Source organism: Phascolarctos cinereus, unplaced genomic scaffold, assembly GCF_003287225.1.
Source record: "Phascolarctos cinereus isolate Bilbo 61053 unplaced genomic scaffold, phaCin_HiC Scaffold_4;HRSCAF=312, whole genome shotgun sequence".
Lineage (NCBI taxonomy): Eukaryota > Metazoa > Chordata > Mammalia > Diprotodontia > Phascolarctidae > Phascolarctos > Phascolarctos cinereus.
Genome location: NW_027555847.1, coordinates 409,111,667 through 409,126,322, shown reverse-complemented (window position 1 = coordinate 409,126,322; position 14,656 = coordinate 409,111,667). Strand labels below are relative to the sequence as shown.

Genomic DNA, 14,656 nt, shown 5'->3' with positions numbered 1-14,656 from the left:
GCCTCCTTGCTGCTCCTCACATATAATCCTCTATTCCAATGACTGAGCATTTTCACTGGTGGCACTTCCCCATCCCCACCCCCCACACGCACCAATGCCTAGAACTTGCTTCCTCTTCATCTCTACCTCCTGGCTCCTTCCCAGCTAAAGTCCTACCTTCTGCAAGACAACTTTCTTAATTCTTAACCTTAGTGCCTTCTTTCTGTTGATTATCACAAATTTATTTATCTTTCCTGTCTATATCTTGTTTGTATGTAATCGATTGCATGTTGTCTCCCCCATTGATTATGAGCTTTTTGAGGACACTGCTTTCTACCAGGTGCCTTGCACATAATAGATGCTTAATAAATGCTTGTTGACTGATTAATTGACCTTGAAGGCAAGTCACCTAACCTCTCTGGTCCTCAGTTGCATCATCTGTAAAATGAGAGGATTCGACTCAGAAGCCCTCTAAGGTTTCTTTTTTCCATCTCTAAATCTATGATCATATAAGCCTCTCTATCTGGTCCTTGTTTTTTCCTTATCTCTAATCCTGCATCACCAACTATATTTTGGACATTTCAAACCAGATGTCCTACAAGCATCTCAAATTCAACATACCCAAAACAATACTCATTACTTTTTCCACCAAACCCAGCTTTCTGAACTTCCCTATTTCTGTTGAGGGTAGTATTTCAATGGCATCTTCAACCCTCTTTTCTCTCTCATCTACCCAGCTAGTTGCCAGATTTGATCAATTCCACCTCCACAACATCCCTCACATTTATCTTCTTTACTCCATTCACACAGCCACTACCCTAGTCCAGACCCTCATCTCCTCTCACCATAACAACCTAATCAGTGTCTCTGCCTCTCTCTCCTCTCTCCCCTCTCCAATCTCCTCCACTCAGCTGTCCCAGGGATACTCCTGACCATATCACTTCACTGCATTTAAAGCCCCCGGCCTGGCTCCAGCCTGCCTTTTCCAGTCTTATACACATAACTCCCCATTTCACACACACTACAGGATTAGCCATTTGGCTTTTTTTCTCCTGTTCCTTAATCAACCAAAAAACATTTATTTTAAGCACCTGCACTGTGCCACATGCTGGAGATTCAAAGATAAAATAATCAGTCTCTGCTTCTCAAGAAGTTTACATTCTATTGAGATTTCCTCAGACAACCTATTCCTTCTCCCATCTCTGTGCCTTTGCTCAGGCTTAACCCCCACCTCACACCTGGAATGCTTTCTCTCCCCGCCTTTGCTTCCTTAGAATACCTTGTTTCCTTCAAAACTTAGTTCACGTGTCTGTGTCCAGCTCCTAGCCCCTCCCTCTAGCCAAACTATTTTATTTTGTGTATGCTTACATATGTACATGTTCTCTCATCTGAAACACGTAAGTTTCTTGAGAACAAAGATGGATTTGTTTCTCTCTTTATATCCTCATCAGTGCCTGGTATATAATAGATGTTCAATAAATAAATGCTTACTGATGTATTTCATCTTATTAGAAATTCAATTCCATGTTCTAAGCTGTCAAGATCTTTTGGAATCCTGACTGTTATCCAATGTGACCTATCGTATCATGGTCTAGGAGACAAGAGCTCTAGGCTTAGTGTAAGGATGAACTTTGTTCAAATTCTCTGCCTCAGACTTCAAGCTGAGTAACACTGGGTAATTCATTTAACCTCTCTGAGCCTCAATTCTCCACTTTCAAAGGGTTATTGTGAAGCTTAAACGAGATAATGTCTATAAGGCACACTGTAAACCTTAAAACCCTACACATTGTGAATTGATATTGTGATTTTGATCAACCATGATGATCTCTCCATGATCTACTTCTCCAAGGTTTACATCATCTACACATTTGACAAACATGCCATGTAGGTCTTTATCCATGTCACTGATAAGAATGTTAATCAGCATGGGATCAATCCATATAATTGTATTATGGCACAGCTCATGTCTCTCAACTCTGTTCACACACACACACACACACACACACACATACACAAAACCCACAGAAACTCTATGAAATACTTTGCTAAAATCTCAATACATGGAACCTTTAGCATTCCCCTAATATGCCACATTATTATACTACCCAAAAAAGGCCTGTGGTTAGTCTATCACAAAATATTCTGGATGAAGCCACAGTGACTCGATGATCACTATTTTCCCTTTCAAGCATTAACCATCACTTTAATAACATATTCTAGAATATTCCAGGAATAAAAGGCAAGTTTACTAGACTGCAGTTTGCAGGCTCTATTCTCATTTTTTTGAGGAAATTTTGATCTTTGCTCATCTCTGATACACTTTTCCAGTTCTCCATGCTCTGAAAGAACTAGGCGTCTTTCAGTTCTTTCAGTAACGTAGGAAGTGGTTTGTCTGGGCCTGGTGACATGAACTCATCAGGAATAGTGAGGTGTTGTCTTACTACTATTTACTACTCTTACTTACTCATCTTGGGCATATTAAAACATTTCATTTTATCCTTTCCTGTCAAAAGATAGTTTTTATTGGCAGAGAAAACAGAGAATTGAGCAACATTGTCTTTTTACTGTTATATAGTATCCTCTTAATAAAGAAATGTTTGTTGGCTCATTGAATGGGCTATCATTCCATCTACCTGTAGCCCTAACTGCAGAACGATCATTTTCCTGATCCACCTCTTTTCTCTAACACAGCTAAAGAAAACAAACCAGATCAAACTTTCTTGGTTGTCCTCAGTTTTCCTCACCAGCCACCGAGATCTTTTATAGTTCAGCTCTATCACAACTCTTACAGACCATGTCATGCTTTTATATCCCTCCCTAGAAGAACACACACATATTATACGGTAAAAGGCTAAATGTCCACAACAGGAAAGACCAATTAACAAATTCATGAACAACTAGTTAGTTCTCTTTAAATTTCTCTTGTAAAGGATAGGAATTTATTACCTTAAGTAATGTCCTATGCCTTGATTATGATAGTTAGCAGTGATTTGGCCTGTGATACCATTTCTATAAAATAGCTTACATTTGTATGTTATAGGGGGACTAGCCAGTGGGAGTCCCATCAATCAGTTCTCCTATTATACTTTGCCACCTCCTGTTTAAAATAATGCTTTATCTTTATAGTTTTTTTTTAAAGTATTTACATATATAAATTGATCTTTGTAACAGCTCTGAGAGGTTGACCAAACTAATACATAGGGTGTCCCAAAAGTTTCAGTTCAGTTTTATGCTGTTAAACTTTAAAACTGCACTAAGATGTTTGGGACATCCTGTATATTAGTACCATTTTGTAAATGGTGACCTGAAATGCCAGGAGGTTAAGTGACTTACACAGAGCTACACAGCTAGTAGTAAACTGTAGTACCAGGAACAGAACTGAAATTTTTCCGATTCCTAGTCCATTGTTCTACTTTCTCAACATTTAAGGCTTATAAAATTGGAATACATATACTAATGACTATGATAAAGGCAGAAGTAAATTCAAATGGGGGTAGCTAGGTGGCGCAGTGGCTACAGCACTGGGCCTGGAGTCAGAAATACTCATCTTCCTGAATTCAAATCTGGCTTTATACTTACTAAGCTTTGTGAACCCTGAGTATATCACTTAACCCTGTTTGCCTCAGTTCCTATCTGTAAAATGAGCTGGAGTACACTCCAGTATCTTTGCCAAGAAAACCCCAAATGGGGTCATGAAGAGTCAGACATGACAAATTCAAATAAGAGTTTGGCACAAACAGAAGCACAAATATAAACCAAATGAATTTATTCATTGCTACATGACATATTATACAGGTATGGTGGTGTATATATTATGTATATTAAAATATATACATATAATTTGCATATGCATAATGATGTAGCTCATTCATGATAAATTTTTATTTCAAATTCTTTTTAACATAATTACATAATATGCTTCATAAATCCTTTTCTAGAATTATAATTTTGTTACTGTGAATCTCTATTATTCCCTATTTGCTACCTGTTATTAGCTCTAGAGAAGGAGGAAAGGAATGTCCTTTAAAAATGAAAATAATTATTTGCCTTGCCCTGGGGAAAATGCAAACAAAGTAACAAAATAAAAACCCAGCAAGCTCTAAAAAAAAAACCACCGAGCTGCTTAGGTTTTGCTTTAGTCTGAGAAGCTTTATTGATCATTTCTACCACTAAACCTGCTTTTTCAACTTCATCCTGACTTCTGGTCCCTTGTTCATTTCCTGTATGTTCTCTCTGTCCATCTTTCACAATTTAGCTTCATACTTGCCCTTGATATTCATCCTCAACCCTATAATCTGCCACTTTCAGAATTTACCCTTCAAGATCCTTCTCTCTAACACAATTCATTATTCACAACCTACTAATCTTCAATGATGGTTTAATTTATGGTGTCATAGTCTCAACTAAGCCTTCACTGCTACTTGCAACCATACTCTGCTCTTTACTCTCTCATATCTTAGTCTGATATTTGTTAGCTGTGTGACCCTGGGGGCAAGTCATCTAATGTTTCTGACCCTCTGAGTATTTGATTTGTGCTATCAGCCTCCCAAGGCTACAGAAATCCCCGATTTAGAGCTAGAACTCCAAATCCCAATTCATCCTCTTTCACCTCCAAAGCTTACTTTCTGATTAACCTATTTGTGAGTGAGTGGCAGTACTTAGTCATCCAAGTTCCAGTGTAGTAGAGTGGACGGGCTGCCCTGGAGAGTAAGGCTCAGCTTCTATCTCTGGCACATGGCTGTGTGACCCCAGCACGTTCCAAGCAGCTCTTCAAGATGTCAGAGCTGCACACAAGTTGCTGATCTGCATTGCTCTTTGATTGCTCCCCTTTCACTCACCTTTTGTCTACTCAGTTCCCCCGTTCTGTTGATCCTACACTTTTTTCATTATCTCTTTGCATCCAACCCCTTGCTCTCTGTTTCCACTGCCACCCTTATTATTATATGCCTGGATTACTGCAATAGCCTCCTAACAAGTTGTCCCACCCTCCACTCTCTACTTCCTCCAGACCTTCTCTCACAGCTGCTGCCAGATTATCTTCTTTACTCAAACATATGGGTGATCATTCTTCAACAGGTCTCAATTTTTTATTATGTAAAATCAAACTACTTTGCCTGGAATTTAAAACTCTCCATCAATCTAGCACCATCCTTTCCTTTCTAAGTAAATTTCAGGTTTTTTTCTTTTTAACCTTTAGATAATTAAGTACCTTCCTTTGTTTTTCATACTGGTGTCTAGGCCTTGGATATTTTCCCTCACCTTTTTAGCTGACTGATTCTTAGTTAGCTTTTAAATCCTAACTCAAAGGCTAACTCTGCCAGGAGGGTTTAAATGCCTACCCATCTTATCAGTATTATCTTTACTCTCCTCCCATTTCATAGCTGTCTGTCCTGTCCTCCGAGATGCACTTATTATACACTATTGTATTGTACTGCTATGTGCATATGTTGGCTCTCTCCAACTTGACTGTAAGGTCTAACCAAAGGTCTAAGCGCTTTCTACACATAGTGGCAATTTAATGAATGCTTGCCAAATTTAATTGAATTGTAATGGTTGAGGGCAGGAGGAAGACAACAGAGCTGGGAAGAATTAAGCAGAGGAAAAGATAGAGAAGGTAGACAATGATAGAGAAGGTGGACAATGTCCCAGCACTTCCAATCTGGTCTTCCAAACTGGATTTCATTATTTGCTTTGGAATATATTATTGACTTGTAAAACATCAGACAAACCTATTATTTGGATGAAAGCAATTAAATATACTCCAAAGCTAAATATAAATAATTTTAAACCATCATTTGAAATGACCTGTGGTACTCAATTCCACTGGTGCAGAAAATCAGGAATTAACTGTATATAAAAACGACACCAACCAACCATTCTGGGAAAGTATTTGGAACCATGCTCAAAGGGCTATAAAACTGTCCATACCCTTTGACCCAGCAACACCACTACTAGGTCTGTATCCCAAAAAGATCAAAGGAAAAGGAAAAGGATCTATATTTACAAAAATGGGAAATGGCTGAACAAGCTGTGGCACGATTATGATGGAGTACTATTGTGCCATGGGAAATTATGAGGGGGTTGGTTTCAGAAGAACTGAGAGATCGTTGTGCACAGTAACAGCAATGTTGTAATGATCAGCTGTGAAAGACTTGAATACTCTTCTTTTTGTTGTTGTTTGAATACTCTTCTCAATACAATATATAATCCAAGACAATTCCACAGGCCTCATGATGAAAAAATGCTATCCACATCCAGAGAACTGATGAACTCTGAGTGCAAATTGAAATATAATTTTCTTGCTTTTTGAAAATATATTTTGTATGATTTTCCATGTATAATTGATAACATTTTGGTTACCTTCTGAGTAGGTAAGAGAAAGGTGGGAGAGAGGGAGAGAACTGGGAATTCAATTTAAAAAGAAAAAGATGCTAAAAATAATAATAATAAAAATAAAAACAAATTAAACCAAGAATATAATTTATGTCTAAACAAAAATGATACCAACCACTGCCAATTTACCTTAGGCAACTCAAAATTGTACTTGTCCATGCACTTAGCCAGCTAAGTTAAAGAAGGAATTTAAGAATAATTCAAAGGACCAACCTGTGTCAATTGATACAGTACCTTTTTTTACCCACAATCCAAAGAAAATAGACATAAGATGAAAATTATTTCAGAGTGAAATTTCAATAAAGTGTTTGCATTACTTGATGTGCCTAGTCTTCCTCATGTTAAGTATATGGTATTGTAATAGGTAATATATAACCTCCTCTTTAAGGCTATAAGTTATTTGTGTACCTAGCCACACAACAACAACAAAAAAGTAGTATGGAATCTGCTCTGTGAAGCTATTTAATTTGGAGAAATAATGTAATGTCTATGATTTCCATGCATTTAACTGAACTATTTTACTTTTGCTTTCACAATCTACACATTTTTCTTTCTTCATTTTTTTACACTGTCTTCTGTGCCTACAATAGCTTCCCTTACTCTTTTGGCCTACTAAATTCCATCTTAAAGGGTTAGTTTCTGAGAAACATGATCGTCAAAGCATCTCACACTCGAAAAGCACATAATTATACTACATAAATAAAGCACAATCAACTCATTGACGCAAGAATTGGAATTGTCATCATACAAATGACTTCACATTTATGTGGCATTTTCCCCCAGGCACTTAGAATGTGGAATAATACTGTGCTTTTCTAGCTATCTACAGTAGCCATATGCCCTAATTTGTCATCCCAGAAATCTAAACCTCTTTGATGTGTGCAGTTTTCTGTTTCATTATCAAAAAGCTCTAGTTATCTTTCTAAATATATTTTTTCATCACATCATAGTTAAAATTATTTGAAGGACTGCATGTAAGAACCAATATAAATTTACTGAAAATTTTATTTAATGGGGAGATGAAATTTTTTTCTTCCAATGACTAAAATGAATTGAACAGAATATTGGCAACTGTAGTAAACTGTACAGATCAAGGAGATGATATCTTCAAAAATATTTTGTTTGATGTTCTAAGCCAGGCATGGGGAACCTGTGGCCTCGAGGCCACATGTGGCCCTCTAGGTCCTCAGGTGAGGCCCTTCGAATGAATCCAAACTTCACAGAACAAAAAGTTTGATTTTTCTAGGCAGTAGGTTCCCACCCCTGTCCTAAGCACAGAGACCAGTCACAAAATTGTTTCTTTAACTTTTATCAGTCTCATTATTAATGTGTAACAAAGTAAATTATAAGATTACTTTGTTGAAATTTAATGGAAATGTGTATTTTCCATAGTAGAATCCCACATTCACTAACATAAAAAGAGTATCAAATTCAGTTTATACTTACACTGTTTCTTCAAGATGATTAAGAAACAAGTTAGTATCACTCTCAGTTCTATCTTGATCTAAGCTTGAGAGATAACTGAAAATGTAAGAGAAAGTCTCAAAGGGGATGCGAGCAGGTCCGCCTTCAGGATCTTCTGTAAGGATTTCACAAGCATGCTTCATTGCACTTTGCAATGTCTGGGAAACAAACACCACCAGAGAGAAAAAAAAGTTAAATTTACTACTCAGATTCAAATCATAATCAATAATTACAACAAAGGGGCAAAAACATTTTACTGAAATTCTCTGTGAAGGAACTAGAAAAAAAGGGAAAAGAAAAGGCAAAATAGGATATAACTGATTTAAAAACTTCTTTTCATGGACTGTTGAAAATTGTGAGAAATGAAAAAAGATCATGAAGATGAAAGAGAAGAGAAAATTTAATGGGATGCCACTTGTAAACAAAACCACCCTTATAAAGGCCAAGTTCTGTCACACTAAAATTTCAGACTCTAATTGGTATGAAGCTTTAACATGTTTAAAATAGTAGTCCCAATTCTGTAAATACATAGTCAACAAACTTTGAGACTTCAGGTCTTTGGGAGAGCTGAATTAAGGTATTAGCTATGTTCATAATTTATTTTTACTTTTCTTATATTTTGTGACTTTCCTACCCCAAATTAAGTGCTTATTTAGAGTATCACAAATTCCAGCTTTGGAGACTTCATCACTTTTTGAAGCTCCCCACCCCAAGTTTTATTTTTGTAACATTCATTAAAAATATGAGTTGATTTTACATATAACTCCTATTTATACAATTCTGTATTTTTTTGCATTTGTGCTATAGAGCAAGAAAGAATACTTTCCTACTTTCTACCATCCACATGTATGCTGTAATTGATACTGTGACAAATAGTCCAGAAATCCTAACACAACGAAAGATAATCATTGGCCAATAATTACATCATACTACATAATTTCCTGTCCAGAAAAAGAGTGCCACTGGCTTTTGTGTGTTTTTTCACAAATGTTGGACTAATGTAGTGAAAGTGTGTATATAAATTACACAAATCCTTTACATAAATTCAAAATTTCAGCTGGAAAGATTCCCCACTCTCTATTCCCCATCCCCCACAAAAACATGAGACTTTCTGAAAAAACTTTCAATGGATCAAATAAAACTTCTGATGGAAGGATGTTTCTCAATTCCAACCTATGCATAATTGATATGAATGCAAAACAAGGAATGGGAAATGCTTTTCTTTTACAAATAAACTGTAAAAATAATTTTAAATTGAATGAAGAAAATAAATGAATGAAGTTGATATTATTAGTAAAACTGACCTTGAAAACATAAAGGAGTTTTTGTCAGACCTGCTGGGACACCTAAAGGGTTAAAGCAGCTTCTCCTTAAATTTTCTGTTTTTCCATCTCTGCTTTATTTTTCATACTCTTCCCTATGCCTTAAATACCTACCCTCCCTTCTCTTTGCCTGTTGCAATTCTAACAAATCTTTTCAAGAACTGGTTTCAAATGCTTTTTTTCAAAAAGTCTTCCCTGACCCACCCTGGAAAATCAAAAATCACCTCTTTTTCCTTTGTCTTTTATACATAACAACAAAAACAAAAACAACAAGAGACACTATATAAATGATAGCTAGTCTTACACGCCAGATATTGTGCTAGACACGTCACAAATACAGACAGTTCTTGCTTTACTTAAGCAGACCCATCCACTTCATTTACCCTTCATGTAAAAGTAATAAAGTGTACTAAGATGCAGACATATTAAATACCTCTCTAATACACAGAATTATGAAATGAAAAGTAAACTTAATGATAAAATATGCACAGTAGCTCAACAATAAAGCTAACAGAGGTATGCAGTACGCCGCCCTTTCCTCACCCACAGCACCTGGCCTTTCTCATCGGTGCTTGGCTGTACAGCTTTTTTTCTGATGAAGCTATTGAGAGATGTTTGGATAGTGATTCTCTTTTTTTCCTTGTATAGCTGGTAATAGCAAGCAATAATATCCTCAACTAGTCTTTGAACTTTTAAAAATCTTAAAGTATTTGGATCCAACTTTTCAACATAAAAAAAAATCATCCAAATGATGAAATGCTTCTGCCAGCTGTTTTGTTGTGAGCCTTTCTGGTTTGCCCTTGAGTCCTGAAGCTTCTCTTTCTTCTTCAGTCTTTGTAACTAGCAGCTCACTCAAATACTCATTGGACGGTTCTTCTCCACGACACTCAATCAACTCCTCGACATCATTCTCATCCCTTTCTATCTCCAGTTCTTGTACTAATTTTACAGTCCTGTTACTCACTTCTTCAAATGTTCCATCTTTGTCAAATTCACAAAAATCAGGAACAAACTGTGGGCACACTTTTTCCCAAATTCTCTTTACACATGTTTCTGTTACATCTTCTCATGCCTTTCTGAATTCTTTATGCAAAATAGAAATTGCACACTGCAAATCAATGTAAAGAGAACTCTGTATCTCATGTTATCTTCACAACAATCCTGGGAGGTAGGTGTTATTATTATCCTCATTTTACAGTTGAGGAAACTGAGGAAAACAAAGGTTAAGTGACCTGGCCCAAGATCCAATAGCTAGTAAATGTCTGAAGTTGGATTTGAACCCAGTTCTTCCTGACTCCAAGCTCAGGGATCAATCCTACCTAACTGCTTTAAAAAAGGTTGGGGCTGCAGAATAGGGAAGAAAAGAACAAGTAATTAGTAAACACCTACTATGTGTCAGGCACTATAGTTTACATTTTATAAATATTATCCCATTTGATGTATCCCATTATGTAACTCTCATGAATTAAAATAATTTAGTTTTTTATTATATCTATGTATATTTCTCTTACTAGCTCTATGAGGGCAAGGGCCAAGTCTTGTCATCGTATCTGTGAGTACATCCCAGAGTACTCCACATATAGTAAGGTATTTAAATATTAAATAAAATTCAAGCTTAAAGGGTTGGTTCTAAGGTTTAAGAAATCATTAGGGTAAAGTGATTAATGACCCCCATATTTTAAGAGGAGTAAGTAGCAGGACTGCTCTTAGGCACACAATTCTACCTAACTACAACCTCTAATGTACACTCAATTTTCCTGATATACTAATCTGATTTACATCACTCCCCTGCTCAAAGACTTTGAGGCTCCCAAGTATCTAATGAATAAAGTACAAAACTTTTTAGCCTAGTAATCAAATTCTTCCACAATCTGGTTCAAACTTGTCTAACTTTATTTTTTAGTCCTTTCCTTCATGTAGTTCTAGCTGTACCGGGCTACTAGTTCCTCTTGTCCTGGCCTCTCCCATCTCAATGCTTTTGTTCACATCATTTAATGGAAAGTGTTCTCTGCAAGATGTAATCAATCATTTTGTTGAAAAATCCAATTGCCTTCTCTTAGTCTTGACCTCTCTATAACGTTTGATATAAATAACCACTTCTTCCTCAATATTCTTTCCTCCTAAGGTTTTTGTGACATTGTTGGTTATGGTTCTCTTCTAGTCTCTTAGATTGATTCTTCTTGATCTGTTTTGAAGGGTTCATCATCTATATCCTGCCTCCAATGAGTGTATATGCCTCAGGGCTTTGTCCTGAGCCTTCTCCTCTTCTCTCTCTATACTTCATCAGAGACTTCATCAAATTCCCATAGATTCAACTATCATCTCAAGGCAGATGGCTGTCAAAATCCATCCCTTAACTTCAGAGCTCCAAATCTCCATCTCCAATTTCCTGTTGAACATCTGTCTCCGCTTGTGTATCCTCTCAAACTCAACACACATGTCCAGAAGAAGAACTGCAGAAATTACCTTCCTCCCCACCCCTAAAATAACTCTCTCTCCTATCCTCCTAACTTCTTTGTTTCTATTGAATTCCTCAAAGTCCACAAAACAGAAGTCATTCCCAACTCTTCTTTCTCTCAGTCCCCAACATCCAGTCAGCTGTCAAGTCTTGTCAATTCTACCTCCTCAAAATCATTCACATCCATCCCACTTCTCTAGTAACACCATAGCCACCCTATATGTCAGCCCCCATCACATCTCACCTAGACTACTGCAATATCCTCCTAATCTACCCACGTCCAGTCTCTTCCCTCTCTATTCTGTCTTCCACACCACTGCCAAATTAATATTCCTAGAGCACAAGTCTGACCATGTCACTCTTTTGCTAGTTTCAGTGGCTTTAGGTTAAAAATACAAATTCCTCCAATTTGGTATTTAAAGAATTTCACAATCTGGCTTCCACTTTTCTTTCTAGGTTGATTACCCAATACTTTCTCATACTTTCTATATTCCAGTCAAATTGGCCTCCTTCCTGTTCCCTGAACATGATGATGCTACCACGTCTCTGCACAAGTTGCCCCTAATGCTTGGAGTGCTCTCCCTTCCTCACAATTGCTTCTGAAACCCTCTCTTCAAAGCTCCTTCTTTTAAGAATCTTTCATATTGTTTAATTGCCACTTCCTTTAAGAAGCTTTTCCTGATTCCCCCCCGTAGTTAATGTCCATACTCCAATCACTGTGTATTTATTGTGTATACAGTCTGTATTTAATTTATGTATGTGCATTATTATATTCCTCAAAAGAATATAAAGTCCCTGAAGATAGGAGTGTTTCACTTTTATGTTTAAACTCCCAGCCACTGGCATATGTTTGCTGATTTGTTGGATGTTCATATCTCACGAGAATGGGGGGATGGTTTGTTTTGTTTTGTTTTCTTTAAGATTTTGTCCATTGAACTTCTTTTTCAAAACCTAATTAGGTCCTACCTCTTCCACTAGACTTCTGTTTTCCAGAGAGGTGTTCTTTCTTCTTGCTTTTTATATGGACCTTTACTTGATATTGTTATTTGTATGCATGTTTTATTTTAGCTCTTAGAATGATACTGTAGTTTTGAGGGACTTCACTATCTCGGCATCTGCTAGAGTTCTCTATCCCTCCAGTAAAAGCATAGGAGGCTCACAAGTCTTTGGCTTGCTTTAATGACAATTTCCTCCTTTGAAAGGTGGCAGATGCAAGAAGTACCTGCTGATTCTAGATTTGATTCTAACCAACAAGGAAGAACTGATAACTAAAAGTAGAAAAGATAGAAATAATGACTCCATGGTCAGACCTAAAGCCCTTAGGAAGATGAGTCAGAGAATGAATTGAAGGGAGGAAAAACTAGTCCAAATTGGTAATTCAGCCAGTGGCTGGCTGGGAAGTATGAAATGGAGGTGAGAGATGCTATGAAAGTAGAATTAAAAGGATTTGACAACTGATTGGATATGAGAGTAGATATGAGGGACAGGAAAGAACCAAGGATTATTTCAAGGTTACAAACCTGGGCAACCAGGGAAAGCTTGAGGAGAAGGCAACTTTACAGGGGAAAATAATCAGTCCCATCACCACTTCCAGGTTTTCTTTCTTCCTCCATCATTCAGTAACCTTGCTTCCTTTGAGGTTCATGTTATTCATCTCTATCAGGCACTCAGAATCCCAGGTCACTCCCTCTTCATTCCTCAAAGAGTTTGATACTTGGCTCACAATTTTTCTCTCCTCTCCAATTCCTGCTCTCATACTAGGGGACTTCAACATACACATTAATTCTCCCTCAAATACTCTAACCACTCATTTCTTCAACCTTCTCACCTCTCATGAGCTACTCCTCCACCCCACCTCAGCCATGATGGTCATCCCTTCATTTTGCCATCACTCACAAATACACCACCCTCTACAGTCAAAAATTCTGTCTTTGAATAACCATACTCTTCATATGTACTGCAACTTCCAATCCCTTGGCCCCTCAATTCTCTCCCAAGCCATCTCTCCTGCATTAGCCACTCTCTCCTCTTCTCCCTATCTACAGCCCTTGGTTCAACTCTACATGGTTCTCCCCTCTTGAATCCTTGGCCCTTTCATCATGTCACTGATTATACCCAGAGCCAAGCCTCAGCCTTGGGTCACTCCCAACATTCATTGTCTTCACTCCTACACATGTGCTGCTGCTGAATGAAGGTGGAGAAAATCATGCAACTGTTCTGATTGGGTCCACTACAAATTTTTTTATTTATTTATTTATTTTACCTAATCTCAACCTTCTCTTAACAACTCACTGTCCACTCTCCACAGAGGCTCCCCCAAACCATTTAATCCCTTCTCAAAAATCCCATGGCTCCTCTCCCCATTCTCTTAGCTGAGAACCTTGCCTCACATTTTGTAGAAAAAATTAAGGCCATTTACCACGAACTCCCTCTTCTCCCCTCTTTCTCCTCCATCCCTCAGCTGCCTTCTGTCATTTTCTTCTCCTTCACTCCATCTCACTTGATGAAGTGGTCTTAATCCTTACCAAGGCTTAACCCCTCTACCTACTCAAGCAATCTTATTCTATCCTGCCTCCAACAGAATGCTCCCTCCATCATTCCACTCCTGCACTTATTTTAAACCTCTCCCTCTCTACTGAATCATTGTCTACTGCCTACAAATATACCTACTTCTCCTCTTATCATTAAAAAAAACTAAAAAACCCAAACCTCACGTGACCCTTCCCATCCCCACTATCATTCTATAATTTCTTCTGTCCTTTGTAACTACACTTCAAAAGACTGTCTTAAAAGGTGCCTCCTCTTTCTCTCCTTTCATTCTTAACCCCTTAACCTCTGACCTTATCATTCCCCTGAAAACATCTCTCTCCAGAGTTACTAATATTCTCTCATTTGACAATCCAATGGTCTTTTCTCAATCCTCAATTCTCCTTGACCTCTCTGCAGCCTCTGACACTGCTGATCACTCTCTCCTCGATACTCTCTTCTCTCTAGGTTTTCAGGACACCACTCTCTCTTGGTTCTCCCCCCTACCTATCTG

At 37.5% G+C, this 14,656-nt stretch overlaps 1 protein-coding gene across 2 annotated transcripts in view; it reads right to left on the bottom strand.

Annotated features, from left to right (window-relative positions):
• ROPN1L (rhophilin associated tail protein 1 like) overlaps positions 1-14,656 on the bottom strand; it is a 34,113-nt gene that overhangs the window by 3,162 nt on the left and 16,295 nt on the right. For both annotated transcript variants that reach the window (XM_021004444.2, XM_021004445.1), the window contains exon 5: positions 7,819-7,994. In XM_021004444.2, the coding sequence (XP_020860103.1) occupies positions 7,819-7,994 (176 nt within the window). The remainder of the gene's footprint in view (positions 1-7,818; positions 7,995-14,656) is intronic.